This window comes from Falco naumanni, chromosome 5 (assembly GCF_017639655.2).
Source record: "Falco naumanni isolate bFalNau1 chromosome 5, bFalNau1.pat, whole genome shotgun sequence".
Classification (NCBI taxonomy): Eukaryota; Metazoa; Chordata; class Aves; order Falconiformes; family Falconidae; genus Falco; species Falco naumanni.
In genome coordinates, this window is record NC_054058.1 from 4,010,429 (window position 1) to 4,032,882 (window position 22,454).

Below are 22,454 nucleotides of genomic sequence, written 5' to 3' on the forward strand. Positions count from 1 at the left end.
GAGAAAATGTGATTTGCTGTGTGTGATGGGATTTCAGATACACGCTGCTTAAATTGGTCTTATGCATGTGGACTGACAGGCTGGATAACGCCAATACACTCTCCCTGGGTCGAATAATGACTAATGCTCTCTGTCACTCAGCAGAGTGTCTTCTTTATCTGTAACTGACTCTGACAGCATTATCAGAAAGTTACTATCATTGAGACCGATGCTGCTTTGGCAGATTTGGTTACAATCAGCAAGCAGCATCTGGATTTTACAATTACATAAAATTATAAAACCCAACTAAAACCATTAATAGGAGTGACCTATACCATTAGAAAAGGCACTACTCATACAGCTTTTACTGGACAACTGCTCATGTATCTTTTAATTTTGGATTATCATCACCCTTTACTATTTACAAACAGAAGGAATTTAACACTATCCTTTCTCTCTCAGATCTGACAGTTTCAGTGGAGTTTATTTTTACTTGTAAAAGCATTTGCAACATTTTGCTTCATGCAATTTCCTACAATTTAAACATAAGTTTTCTCCTCTGGTTCTTTTAACAGAAGTAATTTCTCACCACAAAGGAAGATGAATTTTGTCTTTTTCTTGAAGGGCTTTCTTAGCATTGACAGCCGATTTCTCTTGGGTGCAACTTCAAGGTCTGGGTGGTATATTCCAGCTCCTGGCAGGCACGTATGAAGGCTTACCCTAGAGCCAAGCGGACTCAGCAGGGCAGCACCGTGGTCACCCCTACTGCTCCCCTTTTCTTGATGTTGCCAGTGAAATAGGTTTGATATTTTTTAATTATTTATTTTTATATATATATATTTAATTATATTTTATATATATATAAATATATAATATATATTTAATTATAAAATAATATATTTTTATATATATATATATTTAATTATTTAAAATAAATTGTTCCTTTTTGGCAGGTGGGGGCAGTTAGGCTGGAAAATTGTGCACAGAGGAATAAATGTTTTCATTATAACAACACAAACTTTGGTTAATCCATATGGTGATCTAATTTGTACCGCAGGTGAAAATACCTTTGATGTTGAGGCTTTTTCAAGTATGAAGATAAACAGATAAAACCTTTCAGCCACCTGCATGCAGGCACGTACGCTAGAAGGGGTTTTGTTTGCACCGTTCGGGTCCGACCCAGAAAGCCCTCTGACGATGAAGGAAGGGGAACACCTTCCTGAGCAAGGAGGTTCTGGAAGCAGGCATCTTACCTCCCGATTTTTGAGATTCGAAGAACTCCTGCCCAGCCCCACCTGATGTAGCTGTAAAGAAGCGCTACACACGGTGCGTTCTGAGGCGCGGCAGCAGCGCGCAGGCCGGCACGGCCCCCGGCCTCCAGCACGGCCGGGCCCGGCACACTCGGGCCCCCAGCCCAGCGCCCCCGGCCGTGCTGGCACAGCCACGCCACCCGAGCGGGCTCCGAAATCCTACAGCAAACGCGCGGGCAGGGCCCGTTGCCTCAGCCCCGCCGCGGAGTTGCCACGGCGGGCGGGGGGGGACCGGCCGCCACCGCGGGGTCGCTCTATCCCCCCGCCGGGAGGGGATCTCTGTGGCGGGCGGCGGCCGCTCTGTCCCCGCCGCTCTATGGTTGGCGGCGGGCTGGCATCGGCGGCGGTGCGGAGCGCTACCGGCAGGTCAGCGCCGGCCGCGGCCCATCACCGCCGTTCCCTTCGGAAAGCAAAGACCCACCGCCCCCCGCCCCGCCCCCACCCCGCCCCGCGCCGTGTCCCCCCCGCCCCGGGCCTCCGGCAGCGGCGGGGCGCGGCGGGGCGGGGCGGGGAGGGGGCGCGCGGCAGGGCGCCTGCGCGCGTGGCGGCGTGGCCCTGGGGCGCCGGGAGGGCTGAGGCGGCCGCGCTGGGGGCGCGGGCTGAGGGCTCGTAAGTACGAGCGGCGGTGAAATAAGCGCCGTGAGGGGGTGCCCGGGGGTGCCCGGCCCGTGAGGGGGAGCCCCGGCCCGTGAGGGGGTGCCCGGCCGGCCTGCTCCCCCCCTTCACCGCGGTCGGTCGGTGGGTGGGTGGGTGGGTGGGCGGGCGGGCTGCTGAGGAAGCGGGGTGTTGGGACTAGGTAAAATTGTGAAGGGAGGGGTTAAAAAAAAAAAAGGGTGGAAAATGAGTGGTGGGCATAACTGATATCCGGACGGTGTTTGGGTTTGAGATCCCTTAGCGAAGGGGGTTTGGCTGCCCCTACGCTGTGCGCGGGTGGTGCGGGGGGACTGGCTCCCTCGTCCTGCTGCAGGGACCCCGCTGCGGCCGCCCCTGTCAGCATCGAAGGCAGGGCTCGGGGGTGCGATCCTGCCAGAAAGTCTGCCGGTACGTAATTTCATCGTGTAGTCGGAAGCAGTTACCTGTCTAAAAATTAAATACGAGGTGGAAGCACTTACTGCATTGGGATCGGAGATCGTAAGTCCGGAGGATGGATGTAGTGTACCGGTGTTTTCATTTTAACTCCGGCTTTTGAATGGCTTTGTAGTAAAGTAAATTCAGTACTTGGTATTGTTTTCTCCGTTTCGCTCATGGAGAAGCTGGAGCACAGGCACGTGTGCAACTGGGCTGGCTGGTTTTTGCTTCAGAGGCAGAGATTTTTGTAGTGTGTTAAATGGGACATTGAAATATTGTAAAACAGTGAGAGAGAGCTTCCATCGTTTTCTCTCTTCATAGTTTTTAACATATTTAGGGGGTTTATAAGTATTGTGTTTCTGTGTTGGTTTTTTTTCTTCCTCTGTTGGAGTTGCTTTGGCATACCTCTAGCTAATACGCCTTGCAGCTATCAGTGTGTTATCTCGATGTATTTATTTTTATAGCATACATGCAGTGCTGCTGCTGCAAGCAGCAGCTGGGTAACATTTGTCAGGCAGTGAACTGTGAGATAAAGTTATCGTGTGCTGTAACTCAGATAATCCTTTTAAACTGTTAGGATAATGCTACTAAATGTATGCAGTTGTAAGTAATAGCAAAATTTTTGGATCTCTTGCTGGTGGGGCATCTGCAGCACTAATCTTGTGTGCCCCTCAGTCTTCTAGTTGACTTCTGAACTCTTGCAGCTAATTTTATTTAACAGTGAGTTGGGGAGTGGCAATACCTGCACAGTAAAGAGAAGTGAAGGGTTAGAAAGGAGCCTGTTTCCCCTACTCTGCTTCTGACTTAAGTATCATACCCCTCCACCTTCTCTCTTGCTCCCCAAAAGAGCTAAAGCCCTGCTGCTGCTTGAGGGAGGAGGGTTGCAGAGGGACAGGAGCTCTTTAACCCTGAGGGAGTCGGAGAGGAGGAGTCCACATCACATCTTACTTCTAGTTAGTTCTTCAGACTCCCCAGCAAGTTCTGGTGAGATGGGAAGGAAAGAGATTAGTAACTCAGTGTGAGAGTGAGTGGTACACTATATCCCATTGCTTAAAATTTTACTGAGCTGCTTGTCAAAAAGGTTTTAATAGTATCCCAATTCTCAGGGGTATGTTTTTAGAATTGCTTCCACAAGTATTTGATTAAAATTGTTTGCTGCTATTTTGAACTAGAATTGTTGGAACAGTTTTGAATTCTGTCAGATCCTGTTCTAGGCCATAACACTTCCAAAGGATGTGAGATAGAGCTCTTAAATTGTATACTTGAAACTTTTCTCCTGAATAAAAATCTATCTGCAGATTGGTGGAAATTCAGCATAAATGTAAATTGTGTTCTAACACGGAAAAGGTCCTGTGCATTTAATAGCTTAACAAAAGTTGTGCTGCCTACGTGGTTTCTTGATAGACATCTGCGTTAGGCACTGGCAATTTGTAATCCTTATTGAGATAAGACTGCAAAAATAATAATAAAAAACCCCAACAGTAAAATCTGTTCATGCCTAAGGAAGCTTCACCTGGAACGTCTTTGGTACGCTTCCTATGCTGAAGTACTACTGCATGAGTGACAATGAGAAACAATTAATGGGATTCTGTTCTTAGTTATGCTTTCATAATACATCTACAATTAGTTTGTTTTTTTTACAACTTTGTTCATAGATACTTGTAAACTGAAAAGTAGAAGTGTGTTAAGTAGCCACAGGTCTATACTTACTACTTCAACTTCTGTCCTGTATGGCTTTAGCTATGTGGCTGACACTTTGGTTTAAAAAATGTACTGTGAAGTACTTAAAGCTGAAATAAGAATGTGAATTACTTTAATACAGTGTTTTTCTCAGATGTTATTTTTTGTGCAGGAGAGAGGCGAGTGAGGAATTTTGGCTAGAAATGGCGGGGTTTTTTTTGGTTTTTTTTGTTTTGTAAAGTGGCAAGGTGTCTGACATCTGACATCCATACTGACTGATGCCACTCCAGCAAGGCGGCCGCTGCCAGGAAAAGATAGGGCATTGCTGAGTTGAATCATGACCTTGGCTTCCCATTGTACATGAGATTCCTGTGTTTACAGAAATCTGGTTCACCATGTGCTTTTTCAGGATATTCCACCGACCTTGGAGGGGAAGGTGTTTTTAAAATGTGCTGTATTTCTTTAAAAGATATTTCTGTGGTTAGCAGTTAGGTGCTTACAGGCTCGCCAATACTCCTTGCTGTATGCCTTGCTCCATCTCTTTGTGCTCAGTCTTAACAGTGCTGTGTCAGTGAGGTCAGTGGCTCAGCTGTAGCAATGTAAGAGGAAAGGTTGTTCATAAATGTGTTTCTTGGCCTGGAGACATTAGATTGCATTTCCTAGTGTAAAATCAGTTTGTTACATCTTGGGGAAGTGCAAACTGTACCTGGAGTATTGGAATAGCACCTGCTCAATTGGCCTGTGCTTGTTAATAATGAAGTTGGGTCATTTGAAGCAAAGTCTCTGTGCTTGCTTAGTAAAGAAGGCATAGGCTTTTCCTTTGGTAATCTCAGAAATCTTAATGTGATGTTTTAGGTGCTGAGTATTTGCCAAGAGTTGGGCCTCTGTTTTATAAGTGACTATATAAAAATGTCTGCAACTTGCTCACCAAGTTGCCTGGGAATGTTAAAAGTAGCTGTACATCCACTATATAATATTTGAGATCAGTGTAAAGCACTGAAACAGAATAATGCTAAAGCCAAGATTTCTCTAGAGCCCTGTATTAAGTGAAAATGTCAACTGAAATTTCTTCTGCATTGCTGAAACTGTTGTCTTGAGTTGGTCTACCAACTCAAGGTAGATTTGCTTAGCTGTGGTGGAATAGTTATGCCACACATGCCAGTGATTGTCTAGATGAACAGTCAGAAAGTGTCAGTTGGTTAATCTGAGGTGGTAGAAGTGTGTAGTAACTATTCTGGGAATCAGTAGAGGACGTTGAAGCTCACCGGTGTAGCTCACAGGTGTGTGCTGTGGCTTGAGGTACAAGGTGCAGAGGGCTCTGTACTCGCAGTCAGAAAATGGCATACATTCTGAGTAAATAGGTATGAGTGATCATTAAGAAGCCATGCATCTCAAGCAACGGGTCTTTTAATCACTTTTAAGTCAGTATTTCGCTTCAGCTAATGAAAAGCTGTATTGTGTGTAGGTGGCAAGGTGTTGGCAGCAGGGGTGGTGGTGCAGGGGTGACCTCTCTGAGAGGAGGCCAGGGGCTGTACCTGTGCTAATACACAGTTCCAGCCAGCCCCAAAACAGACCCACCGCAGGCCAAGGCTGAGCCCACCAGCAGAGCTGGGGAAAATGCATTTAACAAAGTGTGAAATGCTGTGCAGCAGCTGTGAGATGTGAGGAGAAGGAGAAAAGAAAGAACCACAGAAGAAGTGAGGAACAGCGCTGTGAACACCAAGGTTGGAGAAGGAGGAGGCACTCGGGGGGCTGGGTAGATACCCACCCTGCAGCCTGTGGAGGGGACTGTGCTGAGGTAGATGCCCACCCTGCAGTCCGTGGGACAGCCGGTGGATGTGCCCTGAAGAAGGCTGCGGCCCGTGGAGAGCTTGTGCTGGAGCAGGCTCCTGGCGGGGACTGCAGCCCGTGGAGGAGCCCACGCAGGAGCAGATTTTCTGGCATGAGCTCTGACCCGTGGAAGGCGCCCGTGCTGGAGCAGCTGCTGAGGGACTGTACTGCCTGGGAAGGACCCATGCCGAAGCAGGGGATCAGTGTGAGGAGGAAGGAGTGTCAGAGAGGAGCTGTTAGGGACTGACCCTATTCCCCATCTTCCTGCACTGTTGTGGGATGGGGAGTAGAGGAGGTGGGAATGAAGGAGTGAATTTGAGCCTGGGAAGAAGGGAGCAGAGCGAAAGTGTTGTCATTTTTGTCTCGCAATCCTACTGTATTTTTAATTGGCGATAAATTAATTTTCCCCAAGTTGAGTCTGTCTTGCATAGGCATTTGCATTGTAATTGGTAACTGATCTCCCTGTCTTTATCTCAGCCCTCGAGCTTTTTTTGTCTCCCTCTATCCTGTTGGGGAAGGGGGAAGTGAGAGAATGTCTGGGTGAGTGTCCAGCAGCCAGAAAATCAGTGGCACACGTTCAAAGGACAATGGAGTTCGCTCATACCAACACTCAGGGGCTGTTTTTTGTCCAGTGTGTTCCCTGTGGAGCGAGCTGTTGAGCTCTTTTGTCATAAACCGAAGCAAGTTGGAACTGAGGTGCTCATATTTTCTTCTCCATCCTGCATGCTGGAGCTACGGATGTATGGAGAGTTCTCTTTCAGTGCTTTTCTGCTATGATATTCCTTTTGTATGAAATGGATCTATTGTATTTGCCTGCCAGGCCTTTCCTCACTTACGTTTGTTGCAATCGCTTCTTCCGTGATGCCCACGCACATGGAGACAATAAGTTATGTAAGCTAAATATCTAGGTTATTGTCCTGGTTTCAGCTGGGGTAGAGTTAATTTTCTTCCTAGTAGCTGGTATAGTGTTGTGTTTTGGATTTAGTGTGAGAATAATCCAGATAGCAACAACTAAAAACCATCAGTGTGTTAAGTATGTTTATGCTAAGGTAAGGACTTTCAGCTTCCCGTGAGCTGCCAGTGAGAAGGCTGGAGGGGCACAAGGAGTTGGGAGGGGGTACAGCCAGGACAGCTGACCCAAAGGGGTATTCCATACCGTGGGACGTCATGCTAGGTGTGTAAACCTGGAGGATAGCTGGCTGGGCACTGCTGCTGGGGAGGTGGCTGGGCATCAGTCGGTGAGTGGTGAGAAATCACTTGTTTAGTATGTTCTAATTCTTTTACTATTCTTAGCAGTAGTATTTTCTTCCTTTTTCTGGCCCATTACGCTGTCTTAATCTCAAGCTGTGTTTTTTTTTTTTTCACTTTTACACTTCCATTTCTTTCTTCTGTTGCACTGCGGGGGCGGAGTGAGCAAGTGGTTGTCTGGTGCTTAGCTGCTGGCTGGGGTTAAACCACAACAGTTATTTCCTGATGTGTTATGTATTCTTTATCTTTTTTTAGTTTGTAATTCAGAGAGTTGGAGCTGTTAGTACTTTTCTTTACATTGAGTATCAAACGGTTATCAAGTAATAAATAGCAAGAAAAGAGCGTGGAGCCAGCCATCTGTTAGTATTCTCCACGCAACTGGAATGCTTTAGCTGGCAGTGGCTGTTATTCTAATCGGGCTCCACAAATATACCTTGGTCTTTTTCTTTTTAACTCATATGTTTCACTTTAAAATTGTCTGGTTTGAGCAGTTTGTAGAGCGTTACCAGTTGTTGCCTGGAAATGTGTATCATCATCCTCCTAAAATAACCGTTTCTATTTCACTGAAAGCTTCTCTGCGTGTAGCTGTATCAGGTGTTCTGACCTTCGTCAGTGGGAAGGGTAGACCGAGGATCACAGAAGGCTGCTAGAAATGCTGCTTGCCTCCTGATCCGGCTAACCCTGTGTTTGCATGAGAGCTGGTGCTGCAGAGAAAGTGTAGTTTGGGGACTGGAGTGGAAAGTGACACAGTGACAACTGAGATCCAGGCTGGTCTGGCTTGATGTGGCTGAGCAGTTGAAATATACAGTAGTCCCAAACTTTTTTCCTTTGAAATATCTGCTTGCTTGGAATTTACATACCGCACAAAGTTCAAAGAGGTGTGAGTTACAGGAGATGAACACGTGTCATGAGGCTGTACCAATCCTTTCCCCACCTCTAACACAGTCAGTCTTAGCCGTGTGTCCTGTGTGCACTCAGGTCTCCTCCTGTCTGTATGAGAAAATCCTACCTCACCCCTGACACGGGTGTGCTTAAAAATACCTCAAATGTAGGTGGGACTCTACTGAAGGAAGTGTGTTTGTCAGCTTAATATATAGCAGCTAGGGAGGAGGCTCAGGTGGGTTGGCAAGAAAATTCTTCCTGGCAGCAGTGTGCCAGAGCAGAGCTCAGCCAGCACGGCTAACGTGGTGGTGCTGCTGCCCTGGCAGCCTGGGAGAGCCCCAGATGGGCAGAGAGACACCTTCGTTGTTTCAATCCTGCTGATTCTGTGCGATTGCTAGAAGAGCGTTGTGGGGCAGAGTGGTAGAAGAAGCACCACTGAGGGACAACCTTGTAGTACTAAGTTACCTTTGGTGAAAAGACTGGTCGGTAAGCCAGGCTGGTTGAAACACCCTTGCATAAAGTCCACGCTTCTGTCTGTGGTGGCACTGTCAGCAGCAGGTATGCCGGCTGATAACGGAGAGGAGCGCAGTGGTAGCACCTCGACTTCTCCACAGGTATGGACAAGAGGGTGAACAGCTTGATCTACGCAGGAGAATGGCGTGTCTAACATTAAAAATCTCCAACTGGAGCAGATGCCAAAAGTGCTCTCCGTTAGAAATTGTGGTTTGCTTTTAGCAGTAAAGGCTTGTGCCTTTTGTTTCTAATGGGATGGTTTATTCCAGTAATGATGTATGCAGGATTTCAGCTGGCACAGTGCTCTGTCAAAATGTGCCTGAGTGCCCCTGCGTTGGTTTTGCTGTGCGGGGAGGAGAGGAGAGAGGCTGTCTGCCGGCCTGGCTGCGAGGTGAGCCCGGGGAGGGATGTGTGCGATAGCACTAAGGGAGCCCCTCAGTGCTGGGGAAAAGCGGGACATGGTGGTTTTTTTCTTTCGTTCTTTTAATTATTTATTTTTTTTACATATCATCCTGCAAGTTTTCAGCGCTTTCCTGTAGCACGTGAGAGGTAACAGAGATCTCTTTATGGTGTGGGGTTTCCTGGATGAAAAGTGTCTGCCGCTTGCGTGGCGCTCTCCGTACTTGGAGTGACTGCTCTGCAGCAGGGAGGGATGTGGCAGCAGCAGGCAGTGGTTTAATGTGCTTGCTTCATTTGGCTTGAAATCCGGAGAAGTGGAAAGCGTGTTTGTCTGAGGATTGGGTTACTTTTGTTTTGTTAGTTGAGGTTTTTTTAATAGCCGGTGACTTCACTATTTCTCAGCGCAGTTGGTGTTTGGTTTTTTTTTTAATAGGAAGAGGTAATAGGATCATAGAAGTGTTGTGTAAGAGAGGTGTTTAAAAACTTAGCTTAATGCCCCGCTAAAAAACTAATCTGTTTAAAAGAAGGAAATGCCTGTGAAAAAAGCAGGTTTAGCTTGTAAAATTTAAGGACTTGAACTGTCTTGCGTAGAGAAGCTGATGCTGTACAGTGATCTTTCTACCTTGTATGTTGTCAAGAATTTAATTCTTTCATGGATGATTTAATGAGGAAGATTGCTATACTTCTTGATACTCCCAGAGCTAGCCCATTGCTGCTTTTGATTTTGGCCTAGATAAAATACTCAATAATAGTCTGCATAGTACAGAGCTGATAAAAGCAGTCCCAAGGAACATTTTCATGCTTCATTTCCTGCTTGAATTTAGGAGGATTTTCAAAGTTAGGTGGAAGTGAATCCTTTTTGCTGCTAAACCTGTTCTGCTGTCTGTGGAATTTGCGTGTGAGCTTGAGGAAGTTGCAGGGGCTTCTGGAAAATTCTGCATGATAGGAGACCTGTCTTTACTGTGCAGTGCGAAACAGGTAGAGTCAGATAATTAGTTTGTGTAAGTTAAAAATTAATTTTCCATGCATCAGATGGAAGTATCTCTCTGGAGCTGTCCTGCAGATGTTCCATTCAGTGTGAATTGTTAATAGATACAAACACATGAAAAATAAAATTTGGGCAATGTGTTGTTACTGATCATTTATACTGCTGAATGCAACTTTTTTTGGTAAGTAGTCATGTGAGTCTAGGCTTCAGCGTAGTTGTCATTACAACTTAATTCTAAAAATGTATCGGGGGGGGAAAGTAAATCTTTGGAAAATAATGAGTTTTTATCAACTCCAATTACATACCAAATCTTGTTTATAAGGTTACTTTCCTTCACTAATACCTAGATCAGGGCTACCAGCAACCAGTCTTCCTGCTGGTACTGTCTTCATCTATCTAGGAATTTTGCTTAGATGAAAAAGAACAGCCTTTAGTCTAGAATTTCTGGGTATCTCTAAGCTTTATCATGCTAGTGGCTTCGATCGGGCTGCTAGGCAAGTGCTAGGCAAGTGGGTAGATTGACCCCTGCAGCCCTTACGTGGGGAGCCAGCTTGTATGTATGTTGCTCGCTTGCTCTGTGCTTGCACAGCATGTCAGACTCCAACGCGTGTGTATTTCTCTGTTGGCAAAACCCTGAATGAAAATCGCTGGGGGTTCTGGTCTTCCTAGTTTCCTTTGGAAGAAGTCTTGTCCATGCTGGAACCTTGCTCACTGTTTTGGGCTTCCTGGATGGAGAGGGGCAAGTCAGGGCTTTGTGTTCATGCCAACAGGTTCAAAGATCAGAACTGACCCCCCCGTTCATGGAGGGGTCATACAGCACTGCGATTCTGATCGGTTCTGCAGGTGGCCTGTTCTAAACAGTGCTAAGGAACCTTGGAGCAAGCAAGTAGGATTTGGCATGTGTTTCAAAAAAACATAGCAGGCTGCAGAACTGGAGTTGGCGGACAAGCTGCAGAGGACAGGGACAGTTACTGGTACGGATACAATGCTGGGGAACACAGATCATGCAGTATTTATGTGCCTCAGTGTGATCACGGATCTATTTAAAATAAGTTTGCAGTGTCTGTCTAGATATGAGTATGTCTACATATAAATGGAGACCTTTCTCATTTTTCATAGATTTCGGAGTTCTGATTGATGTCATATTTGGATAACTAATGCTTTTTTTTCTGGTTTTTTTTTCCCCATGGATTTTGAAATGGGTACTGAGGTGTTTTTAACCTTGTGGCCTGAAGTGCTATGCCCTTTTAGTCAGCTGTAAATTTCTAAACTAGGTTTGGTTATGCTTCATTGATAATTTATTTCACAAAAAGAGTTGCGCTTTATGTTCCTGGGAAAGTTTCTTTGTACCTTTTGGAGGCCAGATCTAGCTAGAGTCAGGTTTGAGAGCTATGAGAAGAGTTTAGTTGCACCACAGACATTTTCTCACCCATGTTGAAAGGTTAGTTGCCCTGAAGTATAGACAAAGGAAGAACCACATTTCCAGTATTGTTTGTAACAACATTTTTTTAGTGTCAAATTTCTGATTGAATTATTGTTTGCACATGTTTTAATGTCTAACTGGGTGATCGTTTTTCATCCCCCGACCAGTATATCAGCCATGATTTAGGGATATCCGAGATGACAAGAACAGCCTTTATAAGTACATACGTAACAAAAGGAAAACAAGTGAAAATGTGGGGCCGTTGCTCAATGAGACGGGGAACTCGTCTCAGGACATGGAAAAGGCTGAGCTATTGAACGGCTGCTTTGCCTCAGTCTTTACTAAAGGGATTCCCAGGTCCCAGAAACTAGGGCAAAAGGCTGGAGTAAGAAAGATGTATCCTTGGTGGAAGAGGATTACTTAAGAGGTCAGGGAACCTGGACATATGTAGGTCCATGGGCCATGATGGGATGCACCCATGAGTACCGAGGGAGCTGGCTGATGTCAATGCGGGGCTGGTCTTGGTAATGTTTGATCAATCATGGCAACTGGGAGAAGCACCTGAAGACTTGGGGAAAGCAAATGTCACCGATATCCTCAGGAAGGGCAAGAAGTACAAGCCAGGGAACTATAGGCCACCTTGATTCCTTGGAGGGTGGTGAACCTTCTAGTCCTGGAAGCCATTTCCAGGCACTTAAAGGACAAAAAAGTCATCGGGAGTAATCAGCATGGATTTGCCGAGGGGAAGTCATGCTTGACCAACTTGATAAACTTCTCTTGTCTACCAGGCCAGTCTTTCCATTGCAGCAGAACAGTGGATATTGTGTACCTGAACTTCAGGAAGGCCTTTGATGCTCTCTCCTGTAAGGTTCTCATAGACAAGATGTTGGTGTATGAGCTGGATAAGCAGATAGTGTGGTGGACTGAAAACTGACTGAAAGGCTGGGCCCAGAAGGTGGTCACCAGCAGCATGAAGTCTAGTTGGAGGCCAGTAACTAGTGGTGTACCCCAGGGGTCAGTGCAGGGCCCAGTCCTGTTTAACATCATCATTAATGATCTGGGTGATGGGGCAGAGTGTGCCCTCAGCAAGTCTGCAGACTGCACCGAATTGTGAGGAGTGGCAGGTATGCCAGAGGGTCGTGCTGCTTTCCAGAGGGAAGAACAACCCCAAGTACCGTTACGTGCTGGCAACTTTTTTGCTGGGAACCAAATTTGCCAGAAAAGGACTTTGCGGTGGTGGCACCAAGCTGAATGTGAGCGAGCAGTGTGCCCTTGTGACAAAGAAGGCACATGCCAGCAGGTCAAGGGAGGTGATCCTTCCCTTCTACTGGCATTGGTGAGGCCACACCTGGAGTCCTGTGTCCATTTCTGGGCTTCTTAGTACAAGAGGGGTGGACATGCTGAAGAGAGCCCAACGGTGGGCCATGAAGATGGTGAAGGGACTAGAGCATCTCCCCTGTGAGGAAGGGCTGAGAGACTGGGACTGTTCAGCCTGGAGCAGAGAAGGCTCGGGGAGGAACTTCCCAATGTGTACAAATACCTGAAGGGACAGTGCAAAGAGGAGGGAGCCAGGCTCTTCTCAGCAGCACCCGGTGACAGGACCAGAAGCAATGGGGACAAGCTGAAATGCAGGAGGTTCTGTCTGAATATCAGGAAACGCTTTACTGTGAGGATCACTGAGCCCTGCACAGGTTGCCCAGGGAGGCTGCAGAGTCTCCATCTTTGGAGATAACCGTGTCCAGATGGCTTTTGGATATGGGCAGCTGGCTTCAGGTGACCCTGCTTGAGCAGGAGGGTTGGACCAGGTGGCCTAGAGGTCCCTTCTAACCTCAGCCATTCTGTGACTGTGATTTGTGTATCCTCAACCTGTACTTAATTGGTAAGGGTTTAATTTTCTCTAATTGGAATTACGAAGTGCAAAGCACCTGCTCCGCTGTTTCATGTGAATTGTAGAATGACTGTTGGGCTTTATTAAGCTCGGGGTAGATTCTGCATGACTGCTCTAGTCTGTATTTTATTAAGGATGTTCCATTAATAATGATTTTATGGATGCATGTACTCTGGCTTTTATACTGCTTGTCCAAGTGTGGCTTTTTAACAGCAGTCCCTAGGCCTAACGTTTTTTATTTTTTCTTCTTTAACAAGGCCCAGATCCTGGCATTTTTGACGCTGGGTTAGCTGCCTGACGTAGCAGCCTAGATATTTCAAGCTTGCTGGTGAAAGATAAGTTTTCCAAATTAAGAGCCCTTAGCATGAAATAGTAAAGCAACACCCTCCAGAGGAATGACGATGATCAGGTTTTCCTTCTGTTTCTCTGACAGGCAAGTTTTTACTGAGGTTTAACCTTTTGCTTGTCCTTTTATTTCCAGTTACTGTCATAAGTTCGTTCACAAGTTCTCCATCTGTGGTGGTAGTCATAATAGTGCCAGCTCTTCACTGGGTTTTAGTTTCCTTCATGAGGGTACAGTATTTCATCATTTGTTCGTAGAATCAGATGTGCCTTTCTGTGCACATGCCATTCTGGTGTCTCAGACACACCCCCCCCCCCATCGCTTTTAACCTTTGAAGTAATAATGTAAGGTCAACTTATGGGTAAATTGAGTAATGTATATTTTTCAATTTAGAATACCCAAAATATCATCATGCTTTCCACATTTTGAAATACGTACTGTAGTCTCCAAAACATCAAAATACCGAACTGCAAGTTTATGAAACATGAATTAGGCCCTTCTGCGTGTGTGTTGTGATGAGTTGAAAGTGACTAATTATTGTGATCATGCATGCATATTTATGCTGCTCTGAAGTGCTCAAGTGTATTTTAAGTAAGAGCAACATTCTGTTGCTGCCATGGGACTCAGAGGAGAGGTGGTTTTAGTTAACATGGGAAATAATTCACGCTGACAGTAGTATGGTCTGAGTATTTGTCAGAGGCAAGTACTGTGAGCTTTCAGTAACATCTGCTTATAAAGGAATCCTGCAAAGCTGACAAAAGAAACTGGCACGTGTGATATTTCACCTAATTGAATAGGAGGGGAAGAGGGTAGAAATAAGGTTGGTGCAGGAAGTTCAGGGTTTATGGTCATAATTTGACATCCTTGTACCCTGGCAATTTCTTATGAATTCCTTATGGGGGACAGCCCATCTGCACTAGCCTGTGCATCAGAGGTAAGCAGCTGTCGTAACTTTTTAAAGAATGAAGTCCACTTCTGATAAAGTGGGAGGCTATGAGTTTAATAAATTGATTTTTAGCAACTGTCTGTTGATAATCATTCTTTGCACGTTAAGGTAAGATACTGAACTTTGTCCATTTCAGCCCAGGTTAATCTGGAACACATTTGGATTGGGTGGTGAAGGAAGTTCCCTCCTCACGCACCCACCTGGTGCAGTGGATACTGTTGGTTTATTGTGAAGAGGTTACCCCCCTCGGGGGGAGTGCTTCACCTGCTGAATGCTGTGTGGTAACTGAGAGGTTATGAAAGGCAGCAATTTAAGTTATTCTTTAGAAACCTGCAAGTAGAGTTTAGATAAGGAAATTACAAGGTCTTTGATTTAGTAATTACAGGCTAATATTACCCATGGGGTGCACAGTGTTTACTGTTCTCAGATTGTTCATACAGTTTATTACTGATTTCCTGTATGCAACCGTTGCAAAGGCGGGGGATGGTGGATATTTTCTCTTTTATTTGAATCCTTATTGTTTTGGTGATGATATACAGTGAGATAATAGGGTGAAGAATTTTGGACCATTACTTCCTCGGTTTCTGCAGTTGTGAATCAGTCCTAATCACGTGAGCTGAAGTTTGGACAAAGCTGCAGTTCAGAATCACTTCTGTCCTACAGGTGTCTTTCCTTGGTATGACAGCTAACTGGGAAGTCATGCTGGGCTGAAAGGCATGCACTGATGTTTCAGCTAGCAATAGTTAAAATCAAATGTTACCTTGTTTACTGCTCGTTAATTGAGCTAAAACCTGCAACTATTTAACTCAAAGTGTATCAATGAGATAGTTCTGCTGTCACCTCTTAGGGCACCATGGCTGATTTTATATTGTTATGGCATGTCTGCCAGCAAGAGTCAGCAGAACATAAGTAAAATTCACTGCTGAAACAAATCATATTCATTGAGAATTTCAGCATTTTTGTCTTCTCTTTTCATGCAGTTTTCCCATTTAGTTTCCTTCTACTTACTTTTATTTTCCTGTTGAGGTCTTTTCTTCCACACCTGTTGCAGAGGCTGATTGAATTGAGATTCTTAGAAACACGGGGAGATTTTAAACTGGATTTAATCCTTTTTCTGCTTGAGTCCACTTAAAATTTCTTGATTAATTTTTCTTAACTGTAAAACAGTGATTGCTCTCATCTGTTTCCCTGGGTGAACTGGAATGTCCTGTTTGCTGAAAAGTGAATCCACCTGTCTTTGTGCTTTTATTCTCTGTCCTTAATTTAGATTTTTTTTCTTCCCTGTTTTCCTGGTGCTTTTTCATATCTCTGTCCCCTTGCCCCCATCTGCCCACATTCTCAGTAGTGTGTTTTGTATATTGTTTCAGTACTTCAAGCTATAACCTGCAGCTGTTATGAAGAAAAGCAGAATAAAGGCTGTCAGAATAAATAGCATTGGTTACTGACAGCAACTGCAGGAGTACTTCAGTTTCTTTTAACCACTTTCTTTTTTCAGTATTTGGGGCTTATGAAGATCCTGATCTTGCAGGACTCCAGAGATGATGATTGACTGTAGTCAGTCTTAGTACAGAGGAGAGTAGAGTGAAGGTTCCATTTCAGCCTCTGGTTTTAAAATCCACGGGATCATCACGCTTTTTGAAAGGTAATGAAGCTTTTGTAGAACTGAGCTGTCAGATCTCCCCCTTGAGGAGAAGCTGGAGATTCCCCCTCCATTGCTGCCATCTCCCTCGTCTCTCTGGGTTGATGAATTCTGTTCTGAATGCCACCAAGGCTGTGTGGGGATGGTTGCTTACAAAACCCAGAACCTGTAGGAAGGTTGCTAGGTCAAAAGAAGGTTTGCGTGCCCTTATTAAGGGGGGGCAAATCCTTGCTGTTCTTGCATTGATCTCCAGGCTTTGGGGTATCTATGTGACTATATTAATCACTGTTAATGTCTCCATCTGGTTGCATTCCAGTCCAGATTAATTTGTAATACTCAAGATAAAGTTGTTGAGCACTGCAGAAAGATGCTTGAGAATTGTTTTCACGGTGACATTGGTACCCTCTCCAGCGCTCGGTCAGCATGTGTCGTACCCTGTGCTGTAAGTAACAGGTTGTGTGACAGGTACCAGAAAGAGAATTGGGCTGCCGGGTGGGCTGGTGCAGACGGGCTCACAGGCACGCTGCCCAGGAGTAGCAGCATCTGGCATCTGTAGCAGATTGTCAGAAAGCATGGGCTAAAATACATGGGGTGGGCTTCCTCTGGGGTGTGTGTGGTGGTTCTAAGACCTTACTATTTCATATGTCTGTTTTTAATAGGAGGTTGTATTGTGCCTGCCCAAGTGGCGGTGGTACGTAGCATGGTGTTGAATGTTGCTTGTGCCAGGGTTGTGGTGAGAGGAGTATTGAGTGTTTGCAGAAACATGGCTTGTTGGGGTAGCTGTCAGCAGCGAGGGCAGTGCCCTGGGTGTGTGAGAAGGCAGTATGTGAGACCTGCCAGCTAATCATGTGGTAAAAATTCATTGAACAGCTCTGAACAGTGAAAGTTTCTAGTTTGCTCTTCTGTTGTCAGTGTTGGTTTTATAGGAGAGAGAAATGATAGAGGTATGGTTTTACCCTGGTATGTAAGTAAATACACCAAGGAGGTATGCTAAGTGAGTGTGAAGATTTTTGTAACCGAGGACTGACGTTTGCTTGCATTTGGGTCTGAAGTCTACATTTGTTCTGTTGGGTAATGCAGATGCTGGATACTGTTTTACACCTCTTAGCATTATAAAATAATTACCTTTGGAAACAAGTTGTTGAGCTTACTATATCTGTGAAATATGTTACTGACTACTCTTCAAAGTTGCTCTCCAGTTCTTTAGCACACACTACTTTCTACTCTGTTTGTAATATCAGCATGCAGCTTAGATTTGCAGATCCTCTTGATTTTTATTTTTTTTTAATTAGATGTATATAGCTGTCCTGAACTGTGTAGACTTCCTTGTTTTGTAGGTTTGTTGGATAAGTGTTGCTCTGTTGTGGATGTTTTTTTTGTTCTGACAACAGAGCTAATCATACAACTGGTTTATTTGGAAAAGACTACAGAGCCCAACCAAAAACCTAGCACTGCCAAGCCCACCATTAAGCCATGTCCCTAAGTGCCACATCTACATGTCTTTTGCATATTTCCAGGGATGGTAATTCAACCATATCCCTGGGCAGCCTGTTTCAGTGCTTGACAACCCTTTTGGTGAAAAAAGTTTTCCTAATAATCAATCTAAACCTCCCTTGGTGTAATTTGAGACTGTTTCGTCTCATCCTATTGCTTGTTACTTGGGAATAAAGATTGATTCCCACCTTGCTACAGCCTCCTTTCAGGTGGTTGTAGAGAATGATCAGGTCTCCCCTGAGCCTCCTTTTGTCCAGGCTAAACACCCCCAGTTCCCTCAGCTGCTCCTCACAGGACTTGTTCTCTGGACCCTTCACCAGCTTTGTTGCTCTTCTTTGGACGTGCTCCAGCACCTCAGTGGCTTAACGTTTAACCTCAAATAGGTATCAACAGAAGAAAAACTAGTTCTGTTCGTTCTTACGTTTCCTTTGGAGAGTAGCAGACCCATACTATCAATACCTTACAGGCTATTCTGATGGTTTCCTTTGTGGAGAATCAAGGGAAAGGGTGGAAATGAGAGCACTAAGCTAATTTTGGTGTGTATTTTAAAGCAGTGAGGCAGATATCCATGTGGTCTCCAGTGTAATCCATCTAAGAGCTGAAAGAATTCACTGGAAAATGCCTCCAGGGCGGGGAGCCATGGAGAGGACTGATAGGAGCTCAGGCTTCCTTTTGTGTTTGTTTTGGTGATTCTATCCTTGTGTTCTTGGAAGACAAGATGGGGTGGAAAAAAGCCCTAGCCAAACCCCTCAAAAACTGTGGTTATTAATATGACTGCATGGCTTTCCCCGCAAGAACCTCTTCCTCTCTTCCCCTGCCCCCCCCCCCCATTTTCCCCCCTCCTTTCCATGTAATATTCTCTTCTCTGATGTAGCCCCTCTTTTTTTTTTTTATTCTTTTTTTTTTTTATTATTCTTTTTTTTTTATATTCTTTTTTTTTTTTTTTTTTTCTATTATCTGTCTCTGTGGTTGAAGTGGATGTGGAGATCCTTCCCTGTTAGTGGTAAGGTCACTGAAAACCATGGCTTCCGTAGAGCAGCACTGTGCATTGCGTGTGGATGGAGAGAGCAGGTCAGCCACTCCACATAGTGCGGCCGGCAGGGATAGCAGCTCTCATTCCCAACGAACCCTCAGGAGCTCAGGCTGTATGTTGACTAGTTCATTTTGCCAGTCCTAGGTCTGGTCCCGCATACATCGGCAAACTTTTCCAGAAGACACCTGGGCTGAACTAGTGGGAGTGTGGAGTTAAAGTATTCCTTCTGCCTGCAGTATCTCCCCAGGGTCTCTTGTATATTTTGAAGGCTGGTATAAAATAACCTTCTGTGTGTATGTTCTCTGATCCAGCCAGTTTCATGTGCATTGTCTTTAATCCCCTTCGCTTAGCCTCAGTCCTTGTTCTTCTCACAGATGGCAATTTTCTTGTGTGTTTTCCATATCAAAACTGTTATTAAAATTTCATTCTTTCTCTGCTATGAGATAATAATAACAGACAAAAGTATTAGCATGGCAACTATAGTATGATGGCAGTGAAAGGCTGTGTGAAAACGGAGCTCTTGAAAGAGGGCAGGAAAACAAAGTAGTGGATCCTCACAGACCTAACACTGAAAAACTGAACCTTTCCCTTGAAAAGCAGGAAGATTTGCCTCCTGCAGCAGCATTGAGAGGGGGATACTGGGCAAAGATCCGCAGGGTGGGACAGGCAGGCAGCAGGTACAGAGGAACAACTTCTGTTGCCAGTCAGGTATTGTGGGGTTCACACTGCGTTGTGCAGAGCAACGTAGCATCAGTAATACTCTTTCAGAAGAAAACAGATTAATTCTGTAGAGATTCATACGGTTTTCATTTTGGTGGGGGGAGCTAACTTTACTCATAGCCAGCAGAATCTCTTGCCTTGCAGCTGCTGTTAATTTTGGTATGAATAGCAGTAGTAAAGCCTGTGTATTGCCAGGCACTGTACACAGACGTGACGTGGGGTAGTGACTGTGCTTTCTGATCTGGGGGTGGGGGGTGGGGAAGTGGGAGCGGAATACGAAGCAGGAAAGTGATTTGCCTAAAATCATGCAGCTGGTTTGTGGTTGAGCTAGGACCAAAGCTCAGTGTTGTACTTTGCAAGCAGTAGTTCATACTTGCTGTTCCTTTCATGTTTTGTCATAGTCTGTTTTCACAATATCTCTGAAGGTACAGCAGCGGAGAGCAGTAGGAACTAACTTTTTTTTTTTTTTTTAGGTTAAGTCACATTTTCTGACGTTTGAAGAGCAAACAGCACCATGGCTCCATGAATTGTAAAGCTGCAGGAAGTGCGGCAGCCCTCCCTACCTCCAGCTTTCATTCCTTACTGTGACATTCTTGGGACTTCTGGTTTCATCCCTGCTGGGTGTGCAGTGGCCTGCCTCTGCATCAGAGCCAAGGAAGCAGCTTACGGATCAGGGAGAGCCATGGCCTCAAGCTTGTATATCTTCCACCTCTTCTATAAGTTCAAAGTGTTGGTGCTTGTCACTTTGTGTTTGATGGTGCTATGGGCCACATTCAGTTACTTTGTGGACTCCAGACAGGAAATTTCTAAAGCTAAGAGCATGGTGGAGGATTTCGGAAAGGTAACTAGCCTGGAGGACGGTCAAAAGGAAGAGAAGATCGAATCAATTGTGGAAGTTTCCACGGTGAAGTCGTCTCAGGGTCACTGCCCAGCTGTGTCTCCGTATCTGCGTAAGTGATGGTGCTTTCCACTCCTTTCTAACAAGTTACATCTGCTTTGGTACTGCTGACTTGGTTTTCTTACTAGCCTTTTTACAGCTGGACACTTTTCCTGTGAAATAAATACTATGCAGCCAGTTGCAGTAAGCACTTCTGGGTGAGGAAGCAACTTGCAGCACAGAGTGCCTGTGCTGGGTCAGACTGGGATGGTCTGTATGGTGCTGTGCTTCTCATTTGTGGCTAAAACAGCGTTGGGAACACACCAGGGACTTGGCTACTGCTGAACGGTGTTTGTACACTGTTGAGGCTTTGTTTCTCTCTTTCCTGGCCCCCTAAAATCTGGTGGGCTGGGTGGTGTGGGTAAGAGGTTGGGAGTGGATGTAGATGGGACAGCTGACCCCAACTAACTGAAGGGATATTCCATACCATATGACCATACCATTTGTCGTGCTCAGAATAAAAGCTCAGGGAAAGGAGGAAGGGAGGGGTGTTCATGGTTACAGTGTTTGTCTTCCCAACAACTGCTGTATGTGCTGAAACCCTGCTTCCCAGGATATGGCTAGGCATCTGCCTGCCCATGGGAAGTAAGGAATGAAATTCTCTTTTTGACTTGCTTGTGTGCGCAACTTTTGCTTTTTTTTTTATTAAACTATATCTACTCTTTTCATTCTTCCTCGTTTTTTTGCCTTTTCACTGTTAGATGTACTTTTGTCTCTCTATCTTGACAACTGAAGGACTTCACAGCTGCATTGGGGTTAGCACTACTTATGATGGAGGTTCAAACAGGTGACTCTTTCCTTGGTTTGGCCATTTTTATTAGCCCACTGTTTGCGTGTGGGGGTTTTGGCGTGTTTTTTTTAATTTTTTTTTCTTGGTATTGATAGCAGTACCAGACTTCTGCTTTGCAGTATCATGTCATTGTTGTCTTCCTCTTCCTTTTTGTGAACCTGGTTAGGGATTTGGTTGGGAAGCTGGATTCTTCCCCAGTGTAGTCCAAAAGGCTGCTGTCTAGCTGCACACGCCAGCCCCTGCCCCCAAGACTTACTTGCTTCATGCACTGTGGCTGTAGCTGTCACAGTTGCCAGCTTTGTTCTCTTTCATGGAATCTGGAGGGGCTGGAATGGTAGCTCAGTGCAGAAGTGATGAAAATTTCATTTAGCTACAGAAAGCCTTGGTACATTTTATCTTACAAATTTATAGCCTTAAGCCTGTGATGCTTTTGTTCATGCTTTGTAAAGATGACTTCTCATGACCACAGTCTTGTGTCTCTTTCCACTTCCCTCTCTTCTGCTTTGCCCTGGTAGCTGTTTCTAGCCAATCCTCCTGCAGGAGGGTGGAACTTCTGATTGTTATTATTTTTTAGTATATTTTATCATCACTACTCTATAAGCAGTTTAAGCAACTGAATGCTCAATGCTCTCTCGTTCCACTGCCTGCATAATACCCTTGTAGCACTACTGGTTTTTTTCTTGGAAAGGCAAGGAAAGCGACTGGGGCTTGCACCTGGGTTTCTTACACTGGTTGCAGAGCACCTCATTAGGTGACTGGAGTAGCCACAATCAGAAATGACTCGGGAAAGCTTCTTGTGCTTCTTCTACAGGAGGTGCCAGCAAACTCACCTTCAAAGCATCTCTCACGCTAGAAGAAGTGCAGAAGGAGAACCCTCAGGTAGCTGAGGGCCGGTATCACCCTACGGAGTGCTCAGCATTACAGCATGTGGCCATTCTCATCCCACACCGCAATCGAGAGAAGCACCTGCTGTACCTCCTGGAGCACCTCCACCCCTTCCTGCAACGGCAGCAGCTGGACTATGGCATCTACGTTATTCACCAGGTGAGGCAACTGTGCAGAGACGCGTTTAGGTGGGGATGCTGTCAGTGCTCTGCAGTCCAAGGAGAGGCATGATGCTCCCTCTGCTGTCTGACGTTGGCCCTCCAAGCCTGCTTTGAACACTCGTCGAGGTTTGCAGGGGTGCGTGCAGCCTTTGTTGGTAGCACTACAGGGTCTCAGCTGCTGTTAGCAAAGCTGGGAAGTGTTAACTGGTGTCTAAATAACTTACTGTTTCTGAGTTAGCATTCAAGGTAAGCATCTTTTGCATTACTGATTCAACTCACTTCTCTTGTAGTATACACA

At 45.3% G+C, this 22,454-nt stretch overlaps 2 protein-coding genes across 4 annotated transcripts in view; one reads left to right on the plus strand and one right to left on the minus strand.

Moving 5' to 3' along the window:
• TMEM39A (transmembrane protein 39A) overlaps positions 1-1,521 on the minus strand; it is a 28,109-nt gene extending 26,588 nt beyond the window's left edge. Inside the window, exon 1 of the mRNA XM_040594511.1 lies at positions 1,233-1,521. The gene's annotated coding sequence lies outside the window, so the exon portion shown is untranslated. The remainder of the gene's footprint in view (positions 1-1,232) is intronic.
• A 105-nt stretch (positions 1,522-1,626) lies between these two features.
• Positions 1,627-22,454, plus strand: part of B4GALT4 (beta-1,4-galactosyltransferase 4) — a 34,498-nt gene continuing 13,670 nt past the window's right edge. Inside the window, exons 1-4 of one of the 3 annotated variants that reach the window (XM_040594513.1) lie at positions 1,824-1,898; positions 16,026-16,139; positions 19,857-20,333; positions 21,922-22,154. In XM_040594513.1, the coding sequence (XP_040450447.1) occupies positions 20,066-20,333; positions 21,922-22,154 (501 nt within the window). In that variant the 5' untranslated portion in view covers positions 1,824-1,898; positions 16,026-16,139; positions 19,857-20,065. Of the gene's footprint in view, positions 1,656-1,777; positions 1,899-16,025; positions 16,140-19,856; positions 20,334-21,921; positions 22,155-22,454 lie in introns of those variants that run through there. The other 2 variants (XM_040594514.1, XM_040594512.1) reach the window with 2 other exon arrangements.